Source organism: Ursus americanus, chromosome 23 (genome assembly GCF_024610735.1).
Source record: "Ursus americanus isolate L20-20 chromosome 23, mUrsAme1.1.p, whole genome shotgun sequence".
Classification (NCBI taxonomy): domain Eukaryota; kingdom Metazoa; phylum Chordata; class Mammalia; order Carnivora; family Ursidae; genus Ursus; species Ursus americanus.
In genome coordinates this window covers 32453767-32480281 of record NC_142149.1, presented here as the reverse complement: position 1 = coordinate 32480281, position 26515 = coordinate 32453767, and the positions used below count along the sequence as shown (strand labels likewise).

General features: G+C 37.3%; 2 protein-coding genes across 7 annotated transcripts in view; one reads left to right on the top strand and one right to left on the bottom strand.

The window, feature by feature from the left end:
• Window positions 1-20248, bottom strand: part of VMP1 (vacuole membrane protein 1) — a 128675-nt gene extending 108427 nt beyond the window's left edge. For both annotated transcript variants that reach the window (XM_045773743.2, XM_087854563.1), the window contains exon 1: window positions 20139-20248. The gene's annotated coding sequence lies outside the window, so the exon portion shown is untranslated. The remainder of the gene's footprint in view (window positions 1-20138) is intronic.
• A 63-nt stretch (window positions 20249-20311) lies between these two features.
• PTRH2 (peptidyl-tRNA hydrolase 2) lies at window positions 20312-26259 on the top strand. 5 transcript variants are annotated; one of them, XM_045773434.2, is made up of 3 exons: window positions 20312-20528; window positions 20649-20897; window positions 25634-26259. In XM_045773434.2, the coding sequence occupies exons 2-3, from the start codon at window positions 20865-20867 to the stop codon at window positions 26171-26173; spliced, it is 573 nt and encodes a 190-aa protein (XP_045629390.1). In that variant the 5' UTR covers window positions 20312-20528; window positions 20649-20864; the 3' UTR covers window positions 26174-26259. The 5 variants fall into 5 exon arrangements, with proteins under 5 accessions (XP_045629390.1, XP_045629392.1, XP_045629389.1 ...); XM_045773436.2 differs by having other exon boundaries at window positions 20630-20835; XM_045773433.2 differs by having other exon boundaries at window positions 20630-20897.
• The last annotated feature ends 256 nt before the right edge of the window (window positions 26260-26515 follow it).

Here is a 26515-nt window from a genome sequence, read left to right as displayed (position 1 = left end):
TGTAGTTGTAAACCTTTTTCAGTCATTCTAGTGATCTTCCAGATTAAAATTTAGAGGCAATTTGTCTACTGCAGAAGGATATAAAATACTAGCACCTTCAAATATTGATAAGCTATAGCCTTTTTGGGGCGGGGGGGCAGAGGGAGAGAATCTATTTTTTTTTTTTAAGATTTTATTTATTTATTTATTTGTCAGAGACAGAGAGCACAAGCTGGGAAGCGGTGGGCAGAGGGAGAAGCAGGCTGCCTGCTAAGCAAGGAGCCCGATGCAGGGCTCAATCACAGGACCAAGAGATGATGACCTGAGCCTAAGTCAGATGCTTAACCAACTGAGCCCCCCCAGTGCCCCGAGAGAGAGAGAATCTTAAGCAGGATCCATGCCCAGCATGGAGATAGATAGGGAGCTCAATCTCACAACCCTGAGATCATGACCTGAGCCAAAATCAAGAGTTGGATGCTTAACTGACTGAGCCACCCAGACGCCCCTGAAGTCTTCCTGATTCATAATTTAATATCATACACACTACTCAAATTTCACCAGTCTTTCATAGCTCTTTTAGCATTATTAGAAAAAAATGGATGATACTACCAAAAATGTCAAAAATGTTGATACAGATCGAAGACCAATTTTATTTAGGAAAAAATTCTACTGAAAAAAAAATATGGGCCTGAAAAAATAAAAATTATAAATGTTTAGGATATGTTAAATGTACTCTTTGTATCATGCTTCATATTACATGTATAGGTATAAATTTTCTTTAAATCCCTGTATTACAACATATAAATTGTGCTGACATAATTATTCTATATAAAAACACCGAATTGCCTATAACTATTACCATTCTTTCAGGTGTTAGTAAAGCAAATCTTTCTACTCAAGAAGCACAGTATTTCAGGGTGCCTGGCTGGCTCTTGATTTCGGCTCAGGTCATGATCTCAGGGTGCTGGGATTGAGCTGATTCTCTCTCTCCCTCTGCCCTTCCCCCCCCCCATGCTCACTTGTGCTCTCTCTTTCTCTCTCTCTCAAATAAATAAATCTTAAAAAAAAAAGAAAAAAACGGCAGTAGCACAGTACTTTGATCAAGTCTGCAATGCGGGCCTTAATATACTCTGAAAGTGCCAGGAATCCTGCAAGACCTATATTCAGCTGCTTAGAATATTATATGGTAGTGGGTTTAGTCTTCCTATAGTTTGTTAGTTGGAACTATTTTATTCCTTGACTGAAATTCTAACTATAATTACCACCTGCAAAATATATGCTTTGTTAAGGAAAATAAGTGAAAGATTATATATAAAAAGCATACACTCATCACTTCAACAAAAGGTGTCTTCTTTAGAGACAATCCATTTGTGGACACCTTTGTTTTCTTGCCGTCATTTCTCAAAAAGCAAATAAACACATCAAGAAATAAAGTACAGGATTCGATTAGCACAGATGGATAGCCTGGAGTAGAAGATTATAAGACTGAAAGTTTGAAAATCTTGATTTGTATCACAGATTTGTCACTAACTAGTGGAGTGATCTTAAGCAAACCTCATTTTTTTTCTAGATCTCTTCTTTTTTTGTTTGCTTGGGGTTTTGTTGTTGTTGTTTTGTTTTTTAGATTTTATTTTTAAGTAATCTCTACACCCAACATGGGGCTCAAACTCACAACCCCAAGATCAAGAGTCACATGCTCTACCAAATGAGCCAGCAAGGCACCCCTAGATCTTGATTTTCTGATCTACAAAATGAGAATAAATTCTCACTGTCACAGGATTGGTAAGAATGAAAGAGTGTGTGTATGTGGGTGTGTTTGGGCATGCATGTGTATAACCACATCAAAAGGGTAGGAGGTATATGAAGCAGTAAATTGCCTATACTAGAGAAACTACTTCATTAGTACATGCCTCACTGCCACATTTCAGTGATGTCAGTGTCTTTCATTCAGTGCTTATTTTAAAAATTCTGGAGTCTGTACCAGGCTCTGAAGACAAAATATGAATAACACAAGGTCCTTGTCCTCCAAAGGGTTCTTTCTTCTAATAGGGAAGCCAGATGAGCACAGGACTTCACTTAAAATGAAATAGATATCAGTATCTAACTTAGTGGGAAGAAAACAGGTTTTGGAGTCTAACAGAACTGGATTCAAACTCAAACTTCGTTAAGTAATCTACTCCATGAGCTTGAACAAATTTCTCAATCTCTCTAAACATCAGTTTCTTTAACCCATAAAATAGAGATAACATGACAAGTATCAAAGGGTTGCTGTGAGGATCAAACAAGGTAATGTATATAAAATACTAATATATTGTCTCACCTTTCATATGAACTCAATATATATACTAGCTGTAATGATGAGGAAGAAAGTACAGGAGCAAGTATGGGAGCTCAGAGTACAGTACGTTCAGAAGCGTTCATAAAAAAGCTGGAAATTTGATTCTGCAAACTTAAGTCATACTTATGTGACGATGCTTTCAAAAGATAGAGTACAAGCAATTACAAAAAAAGATAAATGAAGTTATTTTGTGAAAATAAAACCAGAGCATCACAACAGGTCCACAAAATGTAAATGTATTCCACAAATCATGCTTTCTGGGCTTTATTAATAAAATTAACTGAGGATATTGAAGTGGACCATATAATAATGGAGTGTAGGATTTTCTATCTTCTAATCATTTAACTAGAAGCCATTCTTAAGTTCTGTAAAAACTTAAAACTGGTACATTCATATTAAGCCAAATTCTGTAGGCAATTTTTTTTCAGAGATGAACAGCTACATCACACTAAATAAAATGTAATTAATTTGTGGTAAAAAGATTAACAAGTCATAAAGGGGCATGTGTGTTATGAAGAAAAAATTCTAAAACTTGTCCTTCTGCCAAACACTGTGATAACTGAGCTCATTTCCTGAGTTGTCTGCCTTTGGCTCAGGTCATGATCCCAGGATCCTGGGATCGAATCCTACATCAGGCTCCTTGTTCAGCAGGGAACCTGTTTCTCCCTCTCCCTCTGCCTGCCCCTCTCTCTGCCTCAGTCACATAAATAAAATCTTAAAAAAAAAAGATAAAAACTTTTATCCAAAACAACTTGAGTCCATTTGAGTCCCTACTTACAACAATGGTATTATGCAATTGTTTGAAGATGTTTTTAAAGATATTGCAACAGGAATTTTCATTTGAGCAAATACTGTGTTCTTACACAATATGTTAAAAAAAAACAGCTTACTGACATTTCCTACTCAAAAAATTCTCTGGAAAACAAAATAGTCTGGAATTTTGTTTTGTAAGAAATAACCAAGGAAACTAAGTTATTTTCTTTTAATCAGTCTACCTCTTACAAACAAATTAAGTTCACAGTTTTAAAAACAACTTTTTAGAAAAACTTTTGCCATTCCCAAAAGAATTATAAATATAAAGCCAAACATGCAAAGAATCACCCGTGTTCTAAATAGTTAAGCTTATAAAAGCATCACAACTTTTTCGCATTTTAACCATTTTTTAAAATGTTTTACACTATTCCTTGTCTTTTAAAACTCCTTTGAAAACACCCTCAATTCTTCTGCAATCACATATGCACTTTGCAAAACTGCAATGTCCCTGGAACAACCTCCATCTTTATGGTCTGTCTGACCAGGTGAATGTAACTGGAGAAAAATCAACCAACTTCACAGCTACTTTAAATTCGCACTCTCTCTCTTTTCTGAAAGTAAATAAATAAAGTGTTTAAAATTTTTTTTTGGAAATTTGTGACAAAACCATGCCAGTCAGAGTCCTAGGCGTGGGGATAAATCCAAAATATTCCTAGCTTGCTTAAAGGACTGAAATCTCCTCAAACAGGAATCTAGCACATATTCCTGACATTCAATGGAGCTTACTTTGCAGTAAGAGTTGTAATATCAATTTTAATAGCATACAACTAAGTTAAGTTATATTTTTAAGAATGAGGTCTGTGGATAGGATTAGAAGACAGAAATAGGAAAGAAGCATAACTCAAACATCAAATAGTAATTTTCATTGTGAAAATATATCTAGATGCAAGGAATGCTTTAAAAGGTAGCAACTAGCAGATTTTAAATACAGCTGAAGCATTTAAAATGAAAGGTTGATATTAAGACATGTGGGGTCTTTTGTTTCTGGCAGAAGCGCTGAGAAAAAACTGCCAAAATCAGCTCACAAAGGTTCTTTGTAGGTTGTACATCCACTGTTAAGACCATAATACTCCATTCATTTTAAACATTAGCTACACTTGTAATGCAAAAACAATGTGAAACTAAATTACTTTGAGTTCCCTAAAGCAACACAGAAAACATTTATGGATGACATGAAAACAGCAACTACCAGAGTAATATGAGTTAGTGGAGAATTTAACAAGATGAAAAGAAAAAGAAGAGTAATGAAGCCATTGACTGTAATTTTCTTGGCCACTGTATTCCAAAATAAAATGAACACACTTCCTTTAAAAAAAAATCACTTATTCAAATGATTCTACTTTCTCACAAAAATATTAAGTCAGCTTTCTCAATAAGGCACACTGTTCTTCATACAAGGCATGCAAAGACAGAAAACTTGAATATTATACCTTTCAGTAACCTTTCTTAGCTTTCAGAAGTGTGTATATTTAATTGGACTATTTAGTACATTCATTCACAGACTACTTCAAAATAGCTGTAGATTTCTCTAAAACTATTAAGAAACTGCAATTTATTATTAGAAACTTAGTAAATAATCTAAGCAAAAAGTAGTAAATATATTTTGACCAGTGAGGCTTTCATATAGTTTTCCACTTGTGCAGGGGTAAAAAGCCAAAGATAATTCAAACACCATGCACAGTATCAGTGACTATTATTACATCATCTGACTGCAAGAGCCAGAGATTATCACATGGTTGGGCACTATAAAAGTGTGTTCTCTGAAAATTCATTATTTGAATAAGAATATATGAAAAAAAGCCCTTGAATCTTTTTGAACTTTTCTTAAAGATTTATTTATTTATTTTAGAGGGAGGGGGAGATGGAGGTGCAGAGAGAGAGGGAGAGAATCCTCAAGCATCTTCTCCACTCAACAGAGCCCCACATGGGGCTCAATGCAGGGCTCAATCCCAGGACGCTGAGATTGTGACCTGAGCCGAAATCAAGAGCTGGCCACTTAACCTACTGAGCCATCAGGCGCCCCTCTTTTTGAACTTTAAAAATCTCAATATATCTCCCAATAATGGGTTAGCAGGTTATGAAGGTATATATATATTTCTGGCCTAAAATGTCCCTCAACTTAATTTAGTGAAGTGTAAAATACAATTAAACAATCTTCTAATTGATGAAAAGATCTAATTTTTAATTAGATAAAATTTTAAGTAAAAAATCCCCATTTTATTTTATTTTTAAGATTTTATTTATTTATTTGACAGAGAGAGAGACAGCCAGCGAGAGAGAGAACACAAGCAGGGGGAGTGGGTGAGGGAGCAGCAGTCTCCCAGCAGAGGAACCTGATATGGGGCTTGATCCCAGGACTCCGGGATCACGCCCTGAGCCCAAGGCAGACGCTTGACGACTGAGCCACCCAGGCACCCCTAAAAATCCCCATTTTAAAAAGATACAACCTAGAAGACATTTTAGGGTCCCCCTTTGTGAGAGTTTCATAGGTTTGGGGGGAATGTTTATCTCTCATTTCCAATGTATAAAAATATAATTTTATGTTTCTTTGGGTAAAAACATGATTTTATTTTAATGAAGAAAATATGTAACTTGTAAAATTACAGCTTGAAAAATCCCATTTCTCGTTTTCTCTCAATCTACTAAACGTTCATTCAGTTTTTCATAACCAACGCAATCTTAGCAAAACATTCTCACGAAAAAGATGGGGGAATAAAGTGAAGAATTAAAACAATAAAAGGAGTAAGATTCCAAAATTGGGAGATTCAGCTAACTGTGAGACCTTGGGAATGTTACTCCACATTTCTGATTCTGTCTTTCCGCATCCAATTATCAGACACATAAAGTAAATTACTGCCATAATTTTCTTTCTATTCTAATAGTCTAAGAATTCTACCTAGCCCAAGGTTAGGGTTTGGATTTACGTAACAATAACTACTTTGTATAGTGATTTATAGTTTACATACAGATTAGCTAAACTGATACTAACAACCCTTTGTAGGGCACAGTTATTTTAATTCTTCTACAAATGAGAAATTCAAGGGCTGGACGGGTCCTAAATTGCAATTCAGCAGCATATAGATGGCAAAGTTAGGGTTCGACCTCACGTTTCCACACCCAAATTCAATGTTTCTTCTACTACACAAAACAATCTAGTTAGAGTCCTTTCAATTCTCACCAAGGAATTCCAGAGTCACAGAAAAAATAAAATGATAATAAAATAGTTCCAAAAGTTCAGCATGTTCTAGTACTTACAAACAATTCCCATTAGTAGAATTAAGAGAACTCTCAGCTCTGTTGATTATCACAAACAGACAAATAATGGACTGTCATTAAAATCGGATGACTTCACCTTTGCTTCTTTCAGTCATTTCTTTGTGGGTTTTTACTGTTTGTGTATTTCTGACAAAATTTTAAATTCGGATTGCTTAACAGACTCCCTACTTTATTGCCCCTAAATACCTGAGGAATATAAACTAGCCCGTACGAGTCATTAATAAGAGAGTAAGTTAAATCACAGAATATTTGCAAATGACAAAGGTACACATTTCAGATTATCTAAATCAAAATGAAGGATTTGATACAGATAATTCCAAGCTTTATGATCTATGAAACAGGTTTTTTTTAAAATCCACAGTTTGGAAAAATACTAGAACTTGCTATATGTTATCCATCCATTGAAATGGTAGTAATGCTCCCACTACACCCATTAAGATGGGTAAATGGAAATAACCGTTGGTATTTTTTGGTCATTCAACATTAAAGAGACCAGAATGACCTACAGCACTTCCTACATTGAACTGTCATTCTTTGCCTACTTTAAAGGGTATTTTGGATTTCATTTTCTCTTAAATATTAAATAGCTTCCTGATAACAATCATTTATGAACCTTTACTTCTATCTTAAGAAAATTAGAACCTACTGAGTATATAAATCATGCTGTCATTATGTGTAACAATGAATTCTTTGCATCCAAATGGCTTCAAGGGGTTTTATAAAATAATAAACTAAAATACTACACATGGAAAAATATAAATTAAACTTTTCAGTAACAGTTACTATATGATGTCAGGTACATGTACTAGGAAGTTTGAGGATTCCCTCCTCTCCGTAAAAATTGGACCCTGGATTGGATATATTCTTTGAGAAATCACTGGTTTCACAAAGGGAAGAGGCGGTCTCCAAGGTCCCTTCTATCCCTCCAAAAAAATAAGTAAACTACACAACAGACCCAGAGAGACTGAATGGTTTAAGAGCCAGGTGGTTGTGAGGCATGATGGGAAAAGAAGAAAACCTGAGCAGTAGAAAGGAAATGGATAGGAGCAACCAGCAATTGAGAAGGCTCAAGCTACCCTGAGAAAAGATTCTGAGAGCAACATCCCTGTAGAAAGACTGAACTTGGGAGGTGGGAAGCTGTATTAGTGACTTTCTCTCTCAGCAAAACCCCATGAAGAAAAACAGAATGTCATCTTAAAAATATGCCACTGTGGCATATTGATTACTTTGAATTAAAGGCACTTTTAAGAAATGGCACTTCGTTTCTTAAAACGGACACTTTGACTCTCCTTTTTCTTCCTGAAAGCAAGAAATAAAACTCCCATGTGAAAGGTACCCTCCCTGTACCAGGAGGAAGGAAGACATTCTTATTACCAGAGATGGGAACTTGGGTCTGATAAATCTGTACAAACAAACTTTTGTTAAATTAACCTTTATCTTCCTAGTTATTTTTTCACCATTTACTACCTCTAGATCAAACTCCTTTGTCTTGTCAATTCTTCACAAGTGTATTGTTTCTTGGTCTACAAGGTATAAAAGCGTCCTCCTCTGGTCACTTCTTGGGGTCTTTATTCTCTTGTGAAGGTTCCCATTTACATGTAAAAAAATTAGTAAAGTTTGTATGCTTTTCTCCTATTAATATGTCTTACATCAGTTTAATTCCTAGGTCCAGCAGGAGACCCAAAGAAGGCAGAGAATACTTCCTCTGCTACAACCACAAGGGCCACTGATGTAGTCCCAAATTAGAGCTGCCTTTCTAGCTCTCAGCAGAAGTAGAAGTAAACCCTCTTTGTAAATTAGGTCTGCTGGACTCCAGCAGAATAAGATCAATCAATAAACTCATAAAAGTCCCAGAAAACAAGTCATTATCAGTACAGACCCCTCCATTTGGCCCCATCAATCCCCTACCTCTTCAGGAAAAGAACAACAGATATCAGAGATTCAAGTACGGATTAAGTATATTACAGAACAGCTATGGATAAAATGTTTGCAGAACAAAGGATGCAATTACAAAGATGAACACACAATAAAAACTATCACACCTGAATAGATTTGAAGGAAAGAAAAGCAAATGGAACTTCCAGAAGTAATAACTGTTGAAATTAAAAGCCAATGTATGGATTAAATGCATGGATCAAACACAGATGAAGTGAACTGGATGAGCTATCCAGGGAATTTATTAAGAATGCAGCAGAGATAAGATGGAAAATATAAGCAAATAAGAGACACAGAGGACAGAATGAGAAGGTGTATTATTTCTTTAATTGCAATCCCAGAAGAATATAAGGAATGAGAGAAATGTAAATTCAAAAAGATAAAGACCTAAAATTTCCAAAAATGAGTCCATCAATCTAGGAAGTAAAATATATCCCAAGTAGAACAAATAAAAGTAAATCCTACCCAGAAACACTGCAATCAAACTGCAGAACACTAAAGTAAAGAGGTCTTGATCTTTAAAGAAGCCGGAAAGAAAGAACACATTGCTAAAAATGGAAGAACACTGGGGCACCTGGGTGGCTCATCGGGTTAAGTCTGCCTTCAGCTCAGGTCATGATCTCTGGGTCCTGGGATTGAGCCCCGCATCAGGCTTCCTGCTCAGCAGGGAGTCTGCCTCTCCCTCTGCCACTCCCCCTGCTTGTGTTCTGTCTCTCTCTCTCTCCCTTTCTCTCTCAAATGAATAAATAAAATCTTTAAAAATAAAAAAAATTTTTTTAAATTAAATAAAAATGGAAGAACAGTTAGAATGAAAGCAGAATTCTCAAGAGCAACAATAAAAGCCAAAAAACAATGGAATAATAAAAGAGTTTTGAGATAAAATAGCTAGTCTAGAATTGTGTGCCCAGTAAAATAAAGAAATTAATAGTAAGCAATAAATAAGAGTATTTAACCAAGTATTGTATAAAATAATAAAAGTGTCTGTGATGATAATTTTAAAAAGAACTGAAATTTGGATAATGACATATAAGCCTGGAAGAGAAAGATGAGAACTAATGTGTCCTAAAGTTGGGGAGCTTCGAAATAGTACTTGATAGAAAAAAGTCCAAATATGTCAATAATCAAAAGAAACATAAACAGATTAAACTTATCACTTTGAAAAGGTTGCAAATTGTATTTTGATTTTTTATAAGGGCATAGGCTGAAAATAAGACGAAAGATAAAGTCATTATTAGGGACAGAGAACATACTGTTAGAAGGTTTAACTCAGAAGGAAGATATAACAATTCTAAATTTGAAAGAACTAATACAATATAGCATCAAAATTTATAACATAAAAATTGTTAAAAATACATAGAGCAATGGATAAATCCAACATTATATCGGGAGATTTCCAAAACAACGTTAGTTACTGATATTTCAAGCAAACAAACAAAAAAAAATGTTAAGCAAAGATAAAAGATTTTAACAATACAATTAAGAAATAAAATGTAGGGGGCACCTGGGTGGCTCAGTTCATTAAGTGTCTGCCTTTAGCTAAGGTCTTGATGCCAGGGTCCTGGGATAGTCCTGGATCCAACTCCCTGCTCAGAGGAGAGTCTGCTTCTCCCTCTGCCCCTCCCCTCAATTCGTATGCAAGCTCACGCTCTCTCTCTCTCTCTCTCTCTCATAAATAAATAACATCTTTGAAAAAAAAAAGAATAAAACTGCCTTAAGAAAGAAGAAATAAAATGTAGGAATAGATATATATAAGATTCAGCATCTGACATTTAGAGAATGCAAATTTTTTCATAAGCCACTTATGATTAAGCCAAGAAACCAGTCTCAACATATTCCAAAGAATGGGCATCACAGACCACATTCTCCGATAACTCAGAAATTACGTCAAACAAGGGCTGCCTGGGTGGCTCAGTCAGTTAAGCGGCTGCCTTTGGCTCAGGTCATGATCCTGGGGTCCTGGGATTGAGCCCCATGTCGTCTGGCTCCCCGCTTAGCGGGAAGCCTGCTTCTCCCTCTGAACCTACCCCTCCCCCTTGCTCATGTGGGAGGGGGGAACTGGTGAAAGCGCAGGCACTTGCTCTCTCTCTCTCTCAAATAAAATCTTTTAAAAACTTTATGTCAAACTTTAGTAACAAAAATATAACATTTGTACAGACTTAGAAGCTAATGCACACAGTTTTAAATAACTCATGGGTTGAAATAAGAGAAAACTGAAAAATGCTCAGAACTGCTATAACTAATAAATGAATTTAGCAAGGTCACAGTTTAAGAGGTAAAACCAACACTCTTGCTATTAAATACCTGGAATAAACAATTAGAAAATTAAATTTGAAAAATTTCATTTACAACAGCATCTGAAAACATAAAATACTTGAGGTGAGTTTAACAACATATGTAAAAGACGTATTCTAAAAAAACAAGGGAAGAAATTACAGAGGGCCTAAATACATGGGGAAATATACCATGTTCATTATTTGAAAGACTTGATATTGTTATTACAATTTCCCTCAAACTGATATATAGGTTTAATGCAATCTCAAAACTCAAGCAAACTTTTTTTTTTTTTTTCAGATTTAATTTGAGAGAGAGAGAGAGCGAGAGAGAGCACGCACACATGAGCAGGGCAGGGTCAGAGGGAGAAAGAGACAGAGAGTGAGTGCAGAGCCGGATGATGTTCACTGGATCCCAGGACCCTGAGATTATGACCTGAGCCAAAGTCAGATGCTTAACCAACTGAGCCATCCAGGCGCCTCTTAAGCAAGCTTTTTAAAAAATCAAGTGATAAGTCGATTCAAAGTTATATGGAAATGCAAAGAACTTAGAATAGCTAAAACAATTTGGATAAAGAACAAAGTTGTAAGACTTGCACAACTGACTTCAAGATTTATTATAAAGCTAGAGTAATGATAGTATGGTTCTGGCAAAAGGACAAACAGATCAATGGAACAGAATATAGAATACATAATTAGACCCATATATATTGGGTCAATTAATTTTCAACAAGGTACAAAGCAATTCAATGGTGAGAGTAAAGTCTTTTCCACAAATAGTACTAGAATAACGGAATATTCTTAAGAAAAGTGAACATCGACCCTTATTTCTCAAATCCAACAACTGATTTGAAATGGATCATAGATCTAAATGTAAGAACTAATACTATAAAGCTCCTAGAAAAAAAAAAACAGGAGAAAATCTTTGCAATCTTGGAGTAGACAAATGTTTCTTAGGATTTAAAAAGTATGAACCATAAAAGAGAAAACTGATAAATGACTTTACCAAGTTTAAAAACTTTTGCGCTTTGAAACATTGTTAAGAAAACCAAAAAGGTAAGCCACAGAATGAGAGAAAATACTTGCAAGATCCATGTATCTGACAAAGTTCTTGTGTCCAGAGTATTTCTCTCTCTCTCTCTATACACATATATTACAGTAATAAAGAATGAAGTGTTTTGTATAGGTATGGAAATAGAGAAACCAACCAAGAAACAGAATAGAGGGCATTTCAAAAGATTCTTATATTTTTGGAACTCTTTATGGCAAGATAGAGCAGTGGGGAAAGAAGAGATTATTCAAATTGGTTATCCATATAAGAAAAGAAAATGTGGATTACTACGTTGAATCATGCATAAAATTCCATTCTAAATGGATCAAGGATTTAAAAGTCAAAAAGCAAAACTTCTAGAAGAAAATATAAATACCTTTTGCCTTGGGATAGGGAATGATTTCTTAAGACACACAAAAAAGAGCTATCCATAAAGGAAAAGACTAATAAATAGAACGCTGAAATTAAAACTTATATTCATTACAAGATATTTGAAGTGAAAAAATAAACCAGAGACACATAACTGAAAAGGACTAAGTAGGCAGCTTATATAAAGAATTTAAAATATTAAGAAACAGACAACCCTACAAAAGTAAAACAAGCAAAAGACATAAAGAGGTATTGCATAGCAGAGGAAATATATATGGCCAATAATGAAGATACCTACTTGATCTCACTGACAATCAAAAAATACAAATCAAGATCACAGTGAGATACCATTTTTATCAAGTATGCTCTACCATGTAACAGTTTAGCTCCAAAATTTAGTGACTGAAAAAAATCATTCAGTATTTCTCATGATTCTGTGAGTTAGGCCAGGCAATTCTGGTCTGGACTAGGTTGGCTCTTGAGCTAGGCAGGTCTCTGGTGGGATGCCTCATGTAAGGTCCCCTATGCCCTAGGTTAGTCTGGCCTTTTTTCACATGATGGGCTCAGGGTTCTAAAGAGCCACAAGAGAAGACAACCCCAATGTGCAAGTTTTTCAAGTCTCTGCTTATATCACACTTGTTAATGTCCTCTTGGTCAAAGGGAGTCACATAGCCAAGTACAGAGTCAAGGAGTGGAGTAACAGTAAATTAACATTACAAAGAGGTATGCATACAATGATGAGAATTTGTGACCATTTTGCAATTCAACACTCAATTTTATAATCCACCACACCATTCTTTACATGGATTCTTTCAGCAGAAGTTAAGACAATAGCAAAGTTAGGAAGACAATTTGTAAAAAACTGAATACTGGTATACTCTTGCTAGCAATTCAAGCCTAAACATACAGCCAAAAGAACCGCTTGCAGACGTGAAGAGTTGATACGTACAATAACATTTTTAGCAACATCAGTCTTAACAGCAAAAGCTCTAACAACTCAAATGTCCATTGTCAGAAGAACAAATAAATAAACTGGCATACAATTATACAACGAAATTTTATATGGCAGTGAAAATGGATATTCATTTACTCATTTAACAAATATTTACTGCGTACATACTATCTGCTAGACATATTTGAGATGCATCCAATAGTTAAAAACCAATAGTTATTAAGGTACTGATAAATTCAAATATTTAAATTTCTTAAAAAATATTTTATTTATTTATTTATTTATTTGAGAGAAAGAGAGAACAAGTCATGGGGATGGGGAGGGAGAGAGAGAAAGAGAGAGTGAGAAGCAGACTCCCTGCTGAGCACGGAAGTCTGATGAGGGGCTCTATTCCAGGACCTGGAGATCAAGACAGGAGCTGAAGGCAGATGCTTAACCGACTGAGCCACTCAGGTGCCCCTCAAATATTTAAATTTCTAAAAAAAAGACTTTTGGAGTTATAGAGATCCTAGAGATATCCCTATGATTACTTAATAAAAAATTAAAGAAAATTCTTCTGGGGCGCCTGGGTGGCACAGCGGTTAAGCGTCTGCCTTCAGCTCAGGGCGTGATCCCAGCGTTGTGGGATCGAGCCCCACATCAGGCTCCTCTGCTATGAGCCTGCTTCTTCCTCTCCCACTCCCCCTGCTTGTGTTCCCTCTTCCGCTGGCTGTCTCTATCTCTGTCAAATAAAGAAATAAAATCTTTAAAAAAATAAAGAAAGGAAGGAAGGAAGGAAGGAAGGAAGGAAGGAAGGAAGGAAGAAAGAAAGAAAGAAAGAAAGAAAGAAAGAAAGAAAGAAAGAAAGAAAGAAAGAAAGAAAGAAAGAAAGAAAGAAAATTCTTCTGTCCCATTGAAGCAGTACTAAAATCTTCTATAAACAGATCTTAAAAACTACAAGTGGCAGAAGAACCCTGTATATTCTCTTTGATTAAATGCTTTTTGCAATGTTGAGACTTGAAAGTTTCTGGAAGGAACCAGACTCAACAATAAGGAAGTGGTTAGTCAGATCTCCGAATTTTTTTTTTAAAGATTTTATTCATTTATTTGACAGAGAGAGAGAGAGACATCCAGCGAGAGAAGGAACACAAGCAGGGGGAGTGGGAGAGGAAGAAGGAAGCAGGCTCCCAGTGGAGCAGGGAGCCCGATGCGGGGCTCGAGATCCCAGGGCCCTGAGATCACACCCTGAGCCGAAGGCAGACGCTTAATGACTGAGCCACCCAGGCGCCCCAGATCTCCGATTTTAACTTCACTGGGCTTTGGTCTCATTTAGACTTGCAAGCAAGACTTGACAGAGCTAGCCCTTTCTTTTCTTTTTTTTTTTTTTTTAAGATTTTATTTATTTATTTATTTATTTGTCAGAGAGAGAGAGAGAGAGAGCGAGTGCACAAGCAGGGGGAGCTGCAGGCAGAGGGAGAAGCAGGTTCCCTACTGAACAAGGAGCCTGATGCGGACGTGATCTAAGGAGCCAAAGGCAGATGCTTAACGGAATGACCCACCTAGGCATCCCAGAGCTGACCCTTTCTTAAAAGAATTCTGAATAAGTAAAAACTTTCACATGCTTTATACATATACATATATAAATATATATACAAATATACATGTATATGTGTGTATATGTTATACATATATACAAATATATATGTATATATGTGTGTATATACATATGTATGAAAAAAATGAAAAATCTCATTCTCCTCTGTCCCTCATCTAGTATACTCCTTGCTAGATGTAACCACTTTTACTAGTTTTGTGTATCTGATCATTCTTTTTTTTTTAAGATTTTTAAATTTATTTGTTAGAGACAGAGAAAACATAAGCGGGGGGAGCACAGGTAGAGGGAGAAGTAGGCTCCGTGGGACTTGATCCCGGGGACCTGGGATCATGACCTGAGCTGAAGGCAGACACTTAACAGACTGAGCCACCCAGGTGTCCCTCTGTTCATTCTTTCTTCAAACATTCCTTGGCCCCCTTTCGCCAGTTCTCTTTTACCTGACCTCAGCCCTCTCCTCTCACCTGTCTTTCCAAGTGATTTCTCTGGTCCTCTAGTTTAAAATACTAGCCTGAATTTGTATTTCTGGTCCTGATCTCTAGATCTGCACACCTAAGAGCACATGTGGATGATTCCTAAGCATCTCAAATTTAACGTGTCCTTTCTTCCTCATTCCCATCCCCCTTCTTGTAACAAACCTAGTCCTCCCCAAATCTTCCCTCTCCCAGTACTTGGCACAACCATCCACCCAGTTACTAAATCCAGAAGCATAGTCATCCCCGACTCTTCTCATTTCCTTACTCCTCATATCTAATCCAGGACCCAGTCTTATTCCAAATATATTTAGTATCCACCTACAGCTCTCCACTTTTTTGTCACCACTCTGGTCCAGGCCATCTTCATCTCTCACATAGACTACTGCCATGGACTCCTAACTTCTCTTTCCATTTTTATTCTTGTCCCCTTCAATTCATCCTTCACATATAAACAAGAGTGGACTTCTTATAAATCCTATTACTCCCCTACTTGAAACTGTAGAAGGACTTTCTATTACACCCAAAATCAAATCCAAATTCATTTCCATGGCCTGCAAAGCTCTATATAACTTGGACCATGAGTATGTTTCCTACCTCATTTCATGTCGCCGTATTCCAGATATACTGTGCTCGAGTCTCAAACAGGCACATATCCATGTCAACTCTCTCTCAGACCCTCGTTTACTTCATAATAATTATTAGACTGTGTTTATTCTTTCGTTTCTGTATTTACTTTCTTCTCTGTTAGGCTCCCGACTGAAATACCTGTTTCTCTGTCAGGCTCCCAACTAAAATATGTTCGTGTTTGCTCCCACTGTTTTCCCCAAAATCTGGTAAAAGACCAAGATACAAGATTTTTGCTCACTGACCAGGTGAATGAACAGATATGGCAATAGATGTCACTGCAGAATAATCTTCCTATGCAAAGAAAGTAAGTGGTAGAAGATATCATTAAACATCAAATTCTCAAATCTCAACCTCAAATTCTGTTATGGCTTAAACAAATAATGTGAACTATTAGCAATAATACAAAAAGGTTGAAAGAACAGCCTACAGGAATATATCATTTTTAAAAGAATCTCACATATATTGTAAAATATACACACAATGAAATGTACACATATTTGTTTATTGAACACTTACTAAACACTGAGCAAACAATATGCACCCTTTATAGCAGCATTATCAACAATACCCAAATTATGGAAAGAGCCAAAACACCCATCAACTAAGATGTGGTGCATACACACACACACACACACACACACACACACACACACACACACAGAATATTACTCAGCCATCAAAAAGAATGAAATCTTGCCATTTGCAATGACATAGATGGAGCTAGAGTGTATTATACTAAGTGAAATAAGTCAGTCAGAGAAAGACAAATACCATATGATTTCACTCATATGTGGAATTTAAGAAACAAAACATGATCAAAGGGAAGGGGAAAAAAGAGGGAACTAACTCAACTATAGAGAACAAACTGAGAGGGTTGATGGAGGGAGGTGGGCGGGGGATGGGCTAAATGGGTGATGGGCATTAAGAAGGGCACTCGTGATGAGCACTAAATGTAAGTGATGAATCACTAAATTCTACTCCTGAAACCAATACCACCCTATATGTTAACTAACTAGAATTTAAATAAAAACTTGAAACAAAACAAAACAAAAATACTGAGCAAACAATGATCAAGTAAGCAGCAATGAAAAGACGTGCTTTCAAAGAGGATTGGGAAAGACTTTTCTCTTAGCAACGGCTCAGCAGGCTACAGGATGGTAACAATGATAACAGTCATGGTTAACTATGTGCCATTCTAAATGCTTTACTTAAATCTATTCATTTAACCCTAACAGTAAAGGTACTGACTTCATTGTCTAGGAGGAAAGTGAGATGGCAAGAGGTCAGGTAACTAGGCCGGGGGTTACACAGCAGTAAGAGCTTATTAGCCCCGGCTCTTAACACTATCTACCTAGTCCTTCCAAAAAAAAAAAAAAACTATAAAGACCAAGGTTATTATTAAAGAACTTCAACAACAAGAGAAAACATCACAATGAACTACTGAAAAGACTATGTATCTCTGAATACCGACAAACTCTTCAGCAATTACCATTAAGCTGGGATAGGATTACTCAGTGCATTGCCCTTGCTTAATTTAAAAATGCCTTAAGCTTTAAATGCCTTAATCTTTTATCTGACACAGAAAAGTATCTCCTGTTCAAATTTCCAAAACCTTCAAGGAGCATAATATTTTTAAATGAGCTTTACAGAGGGTTTACATAATATATCAGTTTGGCAAACCCTATACAAAGTTGCTTTCCCAAACAGAGTTTCTTGAAGCAATAAACTCTTTAAAAGTTTACCCCTCAAAACATTTGCAAGTCTGTGAAGGCAGATTATTAACTAATACAACAACAAACAAATGAATACTTAACTCATCCAATTTGTTTCTGGGGTTAGTAAAGATTCTCTAATCTGGAGTTTATTTCTATACCAAAGAGAAAGAGAGACACCAACGAAGAGCACTTGGCAAAAGAGCAGTGATAGTAAGTACCTAGCCCTCTGATCTCCAAAAAAGGGGAGAGACTAAACAGGTTTTGTGAAATCAGTAGAAGTAAAAAGGTTCTCAACAAAACAGAGTTAACTATTCCTACAGAATAAAATAGAGAAATGACTCTACAGGTTAATAGATAATATAACAGAATATTAAAATTACAAACAGCTTGGGGAAATTTTTTTTAGCAGGAACAAAGAAATTAATAGTTTCCTCCTACATTACCAACAACATTCATTCAGTAGAGACATGTGTAACAAAGATACTCTCTTTTTCCACTTGTCAGAAAGAAGACACCTTGTTATCTGATAGTAATGAAGCATGAATTCAGAATAACTGTTGTGAAGAATAGAATTTTCTTTTTTCTTTCCTTATTCTATTCCACTGCAAATCTTGCCAAGCACCGTGTTTTTGTTTTCCTAGAATTTACAAGAATAAATCATCTAAAAAGGGGGGAAAATGTGTACCTATAAATCCCTTTAATACATAAAAGAAATCATTTTCATGCAAACCAGGAAATATTACCAAACCATAAAAAGATGCCTGGAGACAACCTTAGCAGAACAGAAAGAACACTTGGGACCTCATGTCCAGTTCCGGTTCCGATACTACCTAAACCATATGACCTCAGGCAAGCCAATTACTGTTGTTTCTGGGGAAGAATATAACTATATGTTCACAGAGGTCGCTTCTAATTCTAAATATTGCTTTCAGTGGGTTTTGGTAAAATGATAAAATTTTTTTACTTAATTAAGTAAGGCTACTTTTAACCTTAGTTAACTATATATAAGCACCAAAAACTTTACCTTCCTCTGCACTTGCAAATTCTTAAGTGACGATACATGATGACCAAGAAAGATCAGATTTAAACTCCCAAATGCATAACTATACTCATTTTCCAGTCACCTACTTATTAACCACAGTGACTAATTCAATGGGTTACAGTATCAAGCTATTCCTAGGTAGCTTTTATTGGGTTCAAAAGTAGGGCAAAGATCAACTCAGAAAGGTGTGTGATATTTTCAGATTAAAAAAACACACTTAACATAAAACATCAAATTGTGAAATGATACAACAGAGTTCTGCACTGATATATTTCCAGCTTTCAGAGTAAACTGACATCACCGTATTTTCATTTCTACAGTGATTTCCCATTTACTATCTCACTTAACCAATGTGACAATCCTATGAAATAAGTAAGTAGTACTTTTATCAATACAATCCAGAACAGTTCAGAAAGTTAGGTAGCCTACCAATCTTTATTCTGGAATGTGAGTCACAGAAATTAAACTGTATTAATTAAGTAGGATATATCCCTCAAAGGGGAAAAAAAAAAAGCTTTAGTGTTTTAAAATAATATAGGCAAAGAAGTAAAATATAAAAGATTTCTACTATAGAATCATTTCACACCCATACAAATTGGCCACATTTGTCTATTGGCCACCATCCCTCTTTCAAAGGGCAATAAAAACACATTGTAGAATGCATAAAATGTTGCCTAATAAATAATTTCTTACTATCATCATTTATGCTAAAAATACACAACTAAAATTACAGCTCCTAATACAATTAATAGACAGTAGCTGTCGGAACATTAAATTCTCTACCATTACAACACCAGAAACACTTGTACAAGCTTCTCCAAAAGATCAGTGTAGTCTGTCTACAAAATTTCTGACATCAGCCCCAAAGGAGAATTGAAAGACATTAAAGTCAGGGAAAGGAGCCGTCTTTCCATGACAGATAAACAGTGCCAGAACCTATGTGAGATTTTTTGCATGGATTTGCAGAAAAACAAAAGATAATAGTTTAAACCTACTGGAGGTCATTAATCTTAGTGTGACACAGGGCCACATATGGCTTCTTGGAAGTTTAGAGATTAAGCTGACCTCCAGGTTTTATTGCAAATACCTCCACTGTAATAGAACGGGAGGGGGGCCGGTCAGGGATTTGGAAGAGGCAGAGAAAACCCTATTCTTCATAAAGTAGTAGGAGATCCGTGAAAGGTCTTTGCAAAAGATCAACGGAGCGAAGGCCCCATTCTCTTGGCCACCAACGCTTTAGATGGCACTTATATGCCTGAATTTTGTTTAGCAGCGAATACGTTTAGTATCATGTGTTATCATGTGTCAGTGGTTGGGGAGGTCAAACTGACAGGTCCTAAGAAACAGCTTGGTCATCAGCAGGGAGGATCTCCATTTACTCTGAGGTCCTACACACCCAGGGAGGAAGAGATGGGTACTGTACAAAAGCTTAGAACAGCTTCCAAGTCCGCGACAATGGCAGCGAATGACACGAAACCCACTGTATGGGTTCACTGTACTGATAACCAAGCATAAGAGGTGTCCCAGATAACCTGGCTACCGCCAGACTGAGACTCAGAGTCAGCAGCGCCCTAAAACACTGCTTGAAGTCGAAATCACGGTGCCCCAGTTCTTCATGGTCTAAGTGGGAGAGCTCCGGAAGAAGCCAAGCTCTGAAGATAGTCTCAGGCTTCCGTCCCCAATTCCACGCGCTGGTTTACCTACCCGCTCTGACCCCGGTTTCTCCGGATCTCAGGATCCTGCAAGCGGCTCGCGACCGACTCTCACACCCGCCGCTAGGGTCGGGCCAACCGGAACTCGCCCGCGTCACTTCCGGTCCGTTCCCCACCCCCACCCCTCCGGGGACCGCCTCCAAAAGACAAAAGTTCCCCCTCTCCTTTCTGCAACCTCCGCTGATCGTCGCGGGATTTCAGTTAGAGTTTAGGTTCGGGACCTGTGGGCGGGGCGAGAGGAAGAATGACTGTTCTCTTCGCGGTTCTTGATCCGGAACTTATCCAGGAGTCCCGGAAGAGGTAACTCGAGGGCTACAAGCGTGTTCGCTCCCCGAAAGGAAAATCGCAAAGGCGCCAGTGAGGCGGTGGGGAGGTTCTCTAGGTAAGTGAGCCCTTCACAGGGCTAAGGAGAGGGATGTCGTTCTCCATTCTTTCTCCACTTGGAATGTTTCTTCCCACCTCATTCCATACCTCCTCCCCCAGCCTTTCATCTTCTCCGTAGACTGTTCCGCCCAAGTGGACGCTGGAGCCACTGTTCCTGTTCTGCCAGCTGTCCTTTGGAAGAAGGGACCAAGATCCTGGGAAGGAGAAGGACCCAGAATTTCTGGTTCTCAGGCAAAGCCTCCATTCAGGCAGCATCGATGCGCTCTCTCCGAATGTGAAAAAATACCGCGCAGGCCTCACATTCTGTTGAGTACTTACTGAATACCCACAGCGTATGAAGTTGTTGAGTCCTGCGAGGAAAGAAAAGGTTTCCACGAATACGACCGAAAAATGTGTTTGTGTAACACAGACAAAATGTTCAGAGAAATATTTAATCCTTTCACGTGATACCCCCCGCCCCAGGCACTAGATGCTGAGAATGTGATGTTAAGTAGTTATGTGTAATTGCTACAACGGTTATGTAGAGTAAATAATTATGACTGATTAGGGGGTGATAAAGACTTCGGAGACAGGTATCATTTGAATCACGCCTTCGTGGCTGAAGAAGTTGTGTTTGTGTATTTAAGTGGAGAAAAATAGAAAATAATTTTTGGGGAGAGATTGCTTCTTGAAGGGACCTACTAATTTGGTACGGCTGGAGAGTACAGTATGCAGCAGGAGAGTAGATTAGAATGATAAAGTAGGTTGTAACCAAATTGCGTAGTGCTTTGAATTCATGCTAAGGATTTGTTTTATTCTTTAGGCGTTTATCTGGTGGTTTTTGAGCTGGGAAATTACAGGATCAAATTTGTGCTTTAAAAGTATAATTTTAATGTCAGATGGACTAAGGTGAACTAGGACATGCATGAAGCAAATGTGGGAAGATCAGTTGGAGAAGTTAATTTTGGACGTTTTGGGCCAAGAGATCATTAGGGCACTGGTAGTAAAGGTAAGGAGATAGGTTTAACACAGATAAATTCAACAAGGTTTGGTAACTGGTTGTGGTAGGATAGAGGAGAAAATGTCCAGGGTTACTCAAATCAAGACTACAGAAGAAAGAAGTTTGAGCGAGAAAGGAAGATACTGAGTTCAGTTTAGGACACAGAGTAGAATACTTCATAGTACTTCTAGCAGAAGCTGGAAATTCAAGTTTGGAGCCCAGGAGAGACTTTAGGAGTCCCCAGCATATGACAGTTTGAGAATAAATGAGATTGTCTCTCCCCTCCTAATAGATGTCAGCTCTATTAAGAGTGGGACTTTGTTTTGTTCAGTGCTGTATCTTTAGGGTCCAGAACAATGCATGGTACACAATAGGCCCTCCATAAATATCAATTGATTGGATAGAAAGAGAGTATATACACCATGATTGTCCAAAAGAACTTTCATGGAAATGTTCTAGATCTTAATAGAGTGGCCGCTAGCCACTTTTAAGTTGTTGAGCTGTTGAGCACTTGAAATGTGGCTCAGTGCAACTGAAGAACTGAATTTTCATTTAGTTTTAATTAAGTTTAAATAACTGTGTTTGATTGATGGCTACTATATTGGACAATGTAGGTATAGACTGAAAGGAGGTCCAAATATGTAAGCAGGGGTAACATGTACATCGGGGGCAAACAGGACATAGAGCTAGAAGACACTGGGAAAAAGTTATCAGAAAGGTAAGATGACAACAGGGTGAAAGTTAGATTAAAGAATTTTAGGGAGGAAAGTTTAAAGAAAAGTTACCAGTGAGTTGTGGAGAAAGCTCAAGATGAGGCCTAAAAAGAGGCAACAATATTGGGGAATTAGCAAGTGTCTAATTTGTTAGCAGTTTCAGTTGAGTGGGGAAGGGAAGCTGGCAATTAAAGAATTTTAGAGGTAAAGGGAAGAGGAAAAGTCAAACAGTGGTTTAAGGGTCAAAGAGGATTTTGGAAAGGATTTTTTTTAGGTTGAAAGGCCAGGGTCCAGCTAGTGGAGTGGGATTAATGGGTGAAGCATGGTTCAGGAGGGGATGGGATCAAGAGCATTATTGGTGAAAGGGGCTTAGTCTGGTGGAAGAATTAGAACACACCAGGAGGAGGGTTTTATAGGACTGTTTGTTTAGCAGTGCCATCATTGCCCGGGATTATCCATGAAACTAAGAATAGTTATGTTTACTCTAGTCACAAGCACTGGCTTTATTGATAGGTTTGTAGTGGATGTAGGGGGACAGGCTGAAATACCTTTTGGAGGAGTTAGATGATAATGTGATCAGGCTGATAGGAGATTAGAACATCCTAAAGAATAAAGATGTTAGTATTAACATGTTAGAATTAGAAACCTCATGAGATACGGTACAGAAGCAATAAACTTGGTAATTTCTGGAACTTTTTCTGCTTTCGGTTTTTGCTGACTCTTACTGGTATATATCTGTTTTTAGATAAAGTTAAGAAGATGAGAAGTTTTCTGTCATGATCTGTAGATGAGTATCTTTTATACCACTTTTACTAGTTATGTTACTGCAGATAAGCAGCTTCTCTGTTGGATCCTTATTTTTCTTGTCTTTAATATGAGGCTCATGTCTTTTTTCTTATTTTCACAACCATAATGGAAGTAAAGGGTTTAGTAAGTTATGCAACACATAATAGGTCCTCTATATGCAGTTCCCTTCTCCAGATAGTATCTGAATCTGGTATATAGGATATTTGGTTACTTTGCAACCTAGAAATTGGTGGAGAAAATCCTTCTAATTGTTGACACAGAGGTTATGTATATAATTTTTATGTAAATGAATATTTGTGTATTTTGGAGTCTAGTTGTTAGATTATCAGAAGTCCTGCTGATGTGTAAACCTCATGTAGTAAATAAATGATAGATGCATTATGAGATAATACAAGTTCTAATAAGAGTTTAGTATTTTTTTTTCTGATTGCAAAGTCATCTAGAGCCAGAAAGTACTGTGTCAGTACAGCCCTGTCACCAGATGTCACACCAGTGAAAGGAATGAAACTAGGTACTGACAACTTAACGTGTGTGACCCTCCTACCTCTGCCACTCCATGTCACTCTCCTTTGATCCCTCAATGTTCATTGCTTTAGGATTCTGTTTTAGCCCTTCCTTCACTACTTGTCCCAGTGGCCTCACCACTTTCATCACTTCAGTAACTTCAGTTACATGTTAAGTTTTCATAAATCTGTATTTCTGGCCTAGGCTTATCATCCGACCTTTAAGATGGTGTATCCTTTTTTATTGTTGCTGGACATCTCTAACCAGGATGTCTGTTGGTCAAACCAAGTGTAATATATCCTAAACTGATTTCAGTATCTTTTACTTTCAAACCTGCTGTTTCACAAAAATTCTCTCCATCAGTAAATAGTACCTCTGTTCTCCATTTGTTCAAATCCAGGTCATTCTAAACTTCTCCCTTTCTTTTCTCACCAGACCTCCAGTGAGTCACCAGATAATATAGACATGCCTTTGCCACTTCTTTCCTTTTTCATTGACATTTCTCTTGTCCAAATGACTGTCACTTCATCTAGACTGTTTGGGAAAGGCAAAATAGAGCAGCATTAAGAACATGGGAATGAAGTACTTACACATGACTCAGCATGGATGAACCTTGAAAACATGCTAAGTGATAGAAGCTTGAAACAAAAGGCTACATATTGTATGGTTTGATTTATATGAATGTCCAGAATAGGCAAAGTGTAGATTAGTGATTGGCAGGGGCCCAGAGGTGGAGAAAATGGGAAGCAACTGACAAGGGGTCTTTTTGAGGCACTGAAAATGTTCTGGGATTAGATAGTGGTGATAGTTGCACAACCTTGTGGATATATTTTTAAAAATTGTACTAAATTGTGTACTTTAAAAAGATGAATTTTGTAGTACTTGGATTATATCTCAAAAAATTTAACATCTCCTATGCTGTTCTCATTTTTTAAATTTTAAGATTTTATTTTTAAGTAATCAGTACACCCAGTGTAGAACTTGAACCCACAGCCCTGAGATCAAGAGGTACATGCTCCACTGACTAAGCCAGCCAGGTGCCCCATCCTCATTTAAGATGTTTGATAATACTGCACAATCTGCCTACCATATAATTTCAAAAACATTAATATAATGTTCTAATTTCAACATAAATGAGAAAAGGAAACTTGACTGCCATCTGTGCCATGTAGATTATGCAGTGCATTATCGAGATTATTACTTATAAGCGCTACAAATGAGGTGGCCTCATGTATGTCAATATATAAATGCTTACTCTTCCACTAGAAGAAACTGATGGTTGTTTGTGCCTATACATGGAAGCATTATGAGTCCAACAGCCTCAAATGTAAACTGATATAGGTGTTTTATTGGTGATTCAAATACCATCAACAGCTTTGCTGTTTCTAAAATATAAAGGATAATCTTCCTTTGTTTTATATGACAGTTACACTTCTGGTAAATTCATGTGTATTAGAACTATGTAAAAAATACTTTGTGTTCATATGTATAATGAAGTTGGATTCTAGTCTCAGGTATTAATCGTTTTTCACCTATAATTTCCAGTGGGACAAATCTTTACTTCGTAAGACTTTTAGCATTCCATGCTGAAGTCTAGTAAATGTCAGCACTGCACCTCACTCTAGGCCCATTGTTGTGACAGCCAGAAACTTCTCTGAGGGATTGGTACCATCCCCATTGAGAACCACTGGATTATGAAGACACAATTGAATGAGCACTATATTCCAGAGAAGGGATGAATTATTCTTGGTTTCTTTGGGTCCTTTAGACAGATTGGTAAAATGGAGTATTTCCTTCCTCTGTAAGACTTAGGGAAGACTGAGGAGCAGAGCTTTATTGTATCCAAGAACAAGATAGATATTCCTTATGCTGAGATTCAAAAATGACCTAAACTGCTTTACCTGTATTCTTGAATCTTTTAGAATACACAGGGGAGAAAAAACAGTACATTAAGATCCAAAATATATTTTGCTTTTTTTCTGGATGACCTCATATAGTTTTAAAATGTTGCTGCTTAATATATATTGTCAAGGTGTTTTGTCTGATAAGCCTATATCTTTTCACTGCTAGGTAGTGATAACTTTTTTCCTTTCCTTTAAGATGCTCTCCAGATCCTTGGTGATGGAGTATTTGGCTCATCCTGGTGCACTTAGCTTGGCTGCCGGAGTTGCTTGTGGCATGTGCCTGGGCTGGGGCCTCCGTGTACGCTTTGGGATGATCCCCAAAAGCTCGCTGAGCGAGACAGACACAGAGACCGGAAGTGAAGCAAGCATCTTAGGAGAGAGTGGGGAGTACAAAATGATTCTTGTGGTTCGAAATGACTTAAAGATGGGAAAAGGGAAAGTGGCTGCCCAGTGCTCTCATGCTGCTGTTTCTGCCTATAAGCAAATTCAAAGGAGAAACCCTGAATTGCTCAAACAGTGGGAATACTGTGGCCAGCCCAAAGTGGTGGTCAAAGCCCCTGATGAAGAAACTCTGGTTGAATTACTGACCCATGCAAAAATGCTAGGACTGACTGTAAGTTTAATCCAAGATGCTGGACGTACTCAGATTGCACCAGGCTCTAGAACTGTGCTGGGAATTGGGCCAGGACCAGCAGATCTAATTGACAAAGTCACCGGCCACCTAAAACTTTACTAGGTGGAATTTTGTATGATGATGATCCCACCATGATGTGCTTTGAAACTGTTAAATTCTAACAATAAAAGCTGAATTTCTCCCCCCAACCCAGCTTAAGTATTTTCGAGATGAAAATCCGTTTCCATGTTCTTCTGTCATGTACTTGGCTCAGTTACAGTTATCTTAGGCTTAAAAAATTTTTTAAAAAGTTGGTTAAATGATCCTGATGGTTCGTGATAGCTGCTAAAACAAAAAATGTTTATGAGAAAAACTGGTCACAGGATTAGATTACAAGGGGGTGGGGAGCATTTCCTGTGCATGGTCAGGTCTGTGTGTTAATAGCTCTTCTTCCCCAAGACAGTG

What these genes read in the sequence shown, in the direction of transcription:
- PTRH2 (XM_045773434.2), top strand. Translation starts at nt 20,865, where the DNA reads ATGAAGTTGTTGAGTCCTGCGAGGAAAGAAAAG. An exon ending in GTCCTGCGAGGAAAGAAAAG is followed by an intron (nt 20,898 to 25,633) that starts GTTTCCACGAAT and finishes CTTTCCTTTAAG; the next exon opens with ATGCTCTCCAGATCCTTGGT.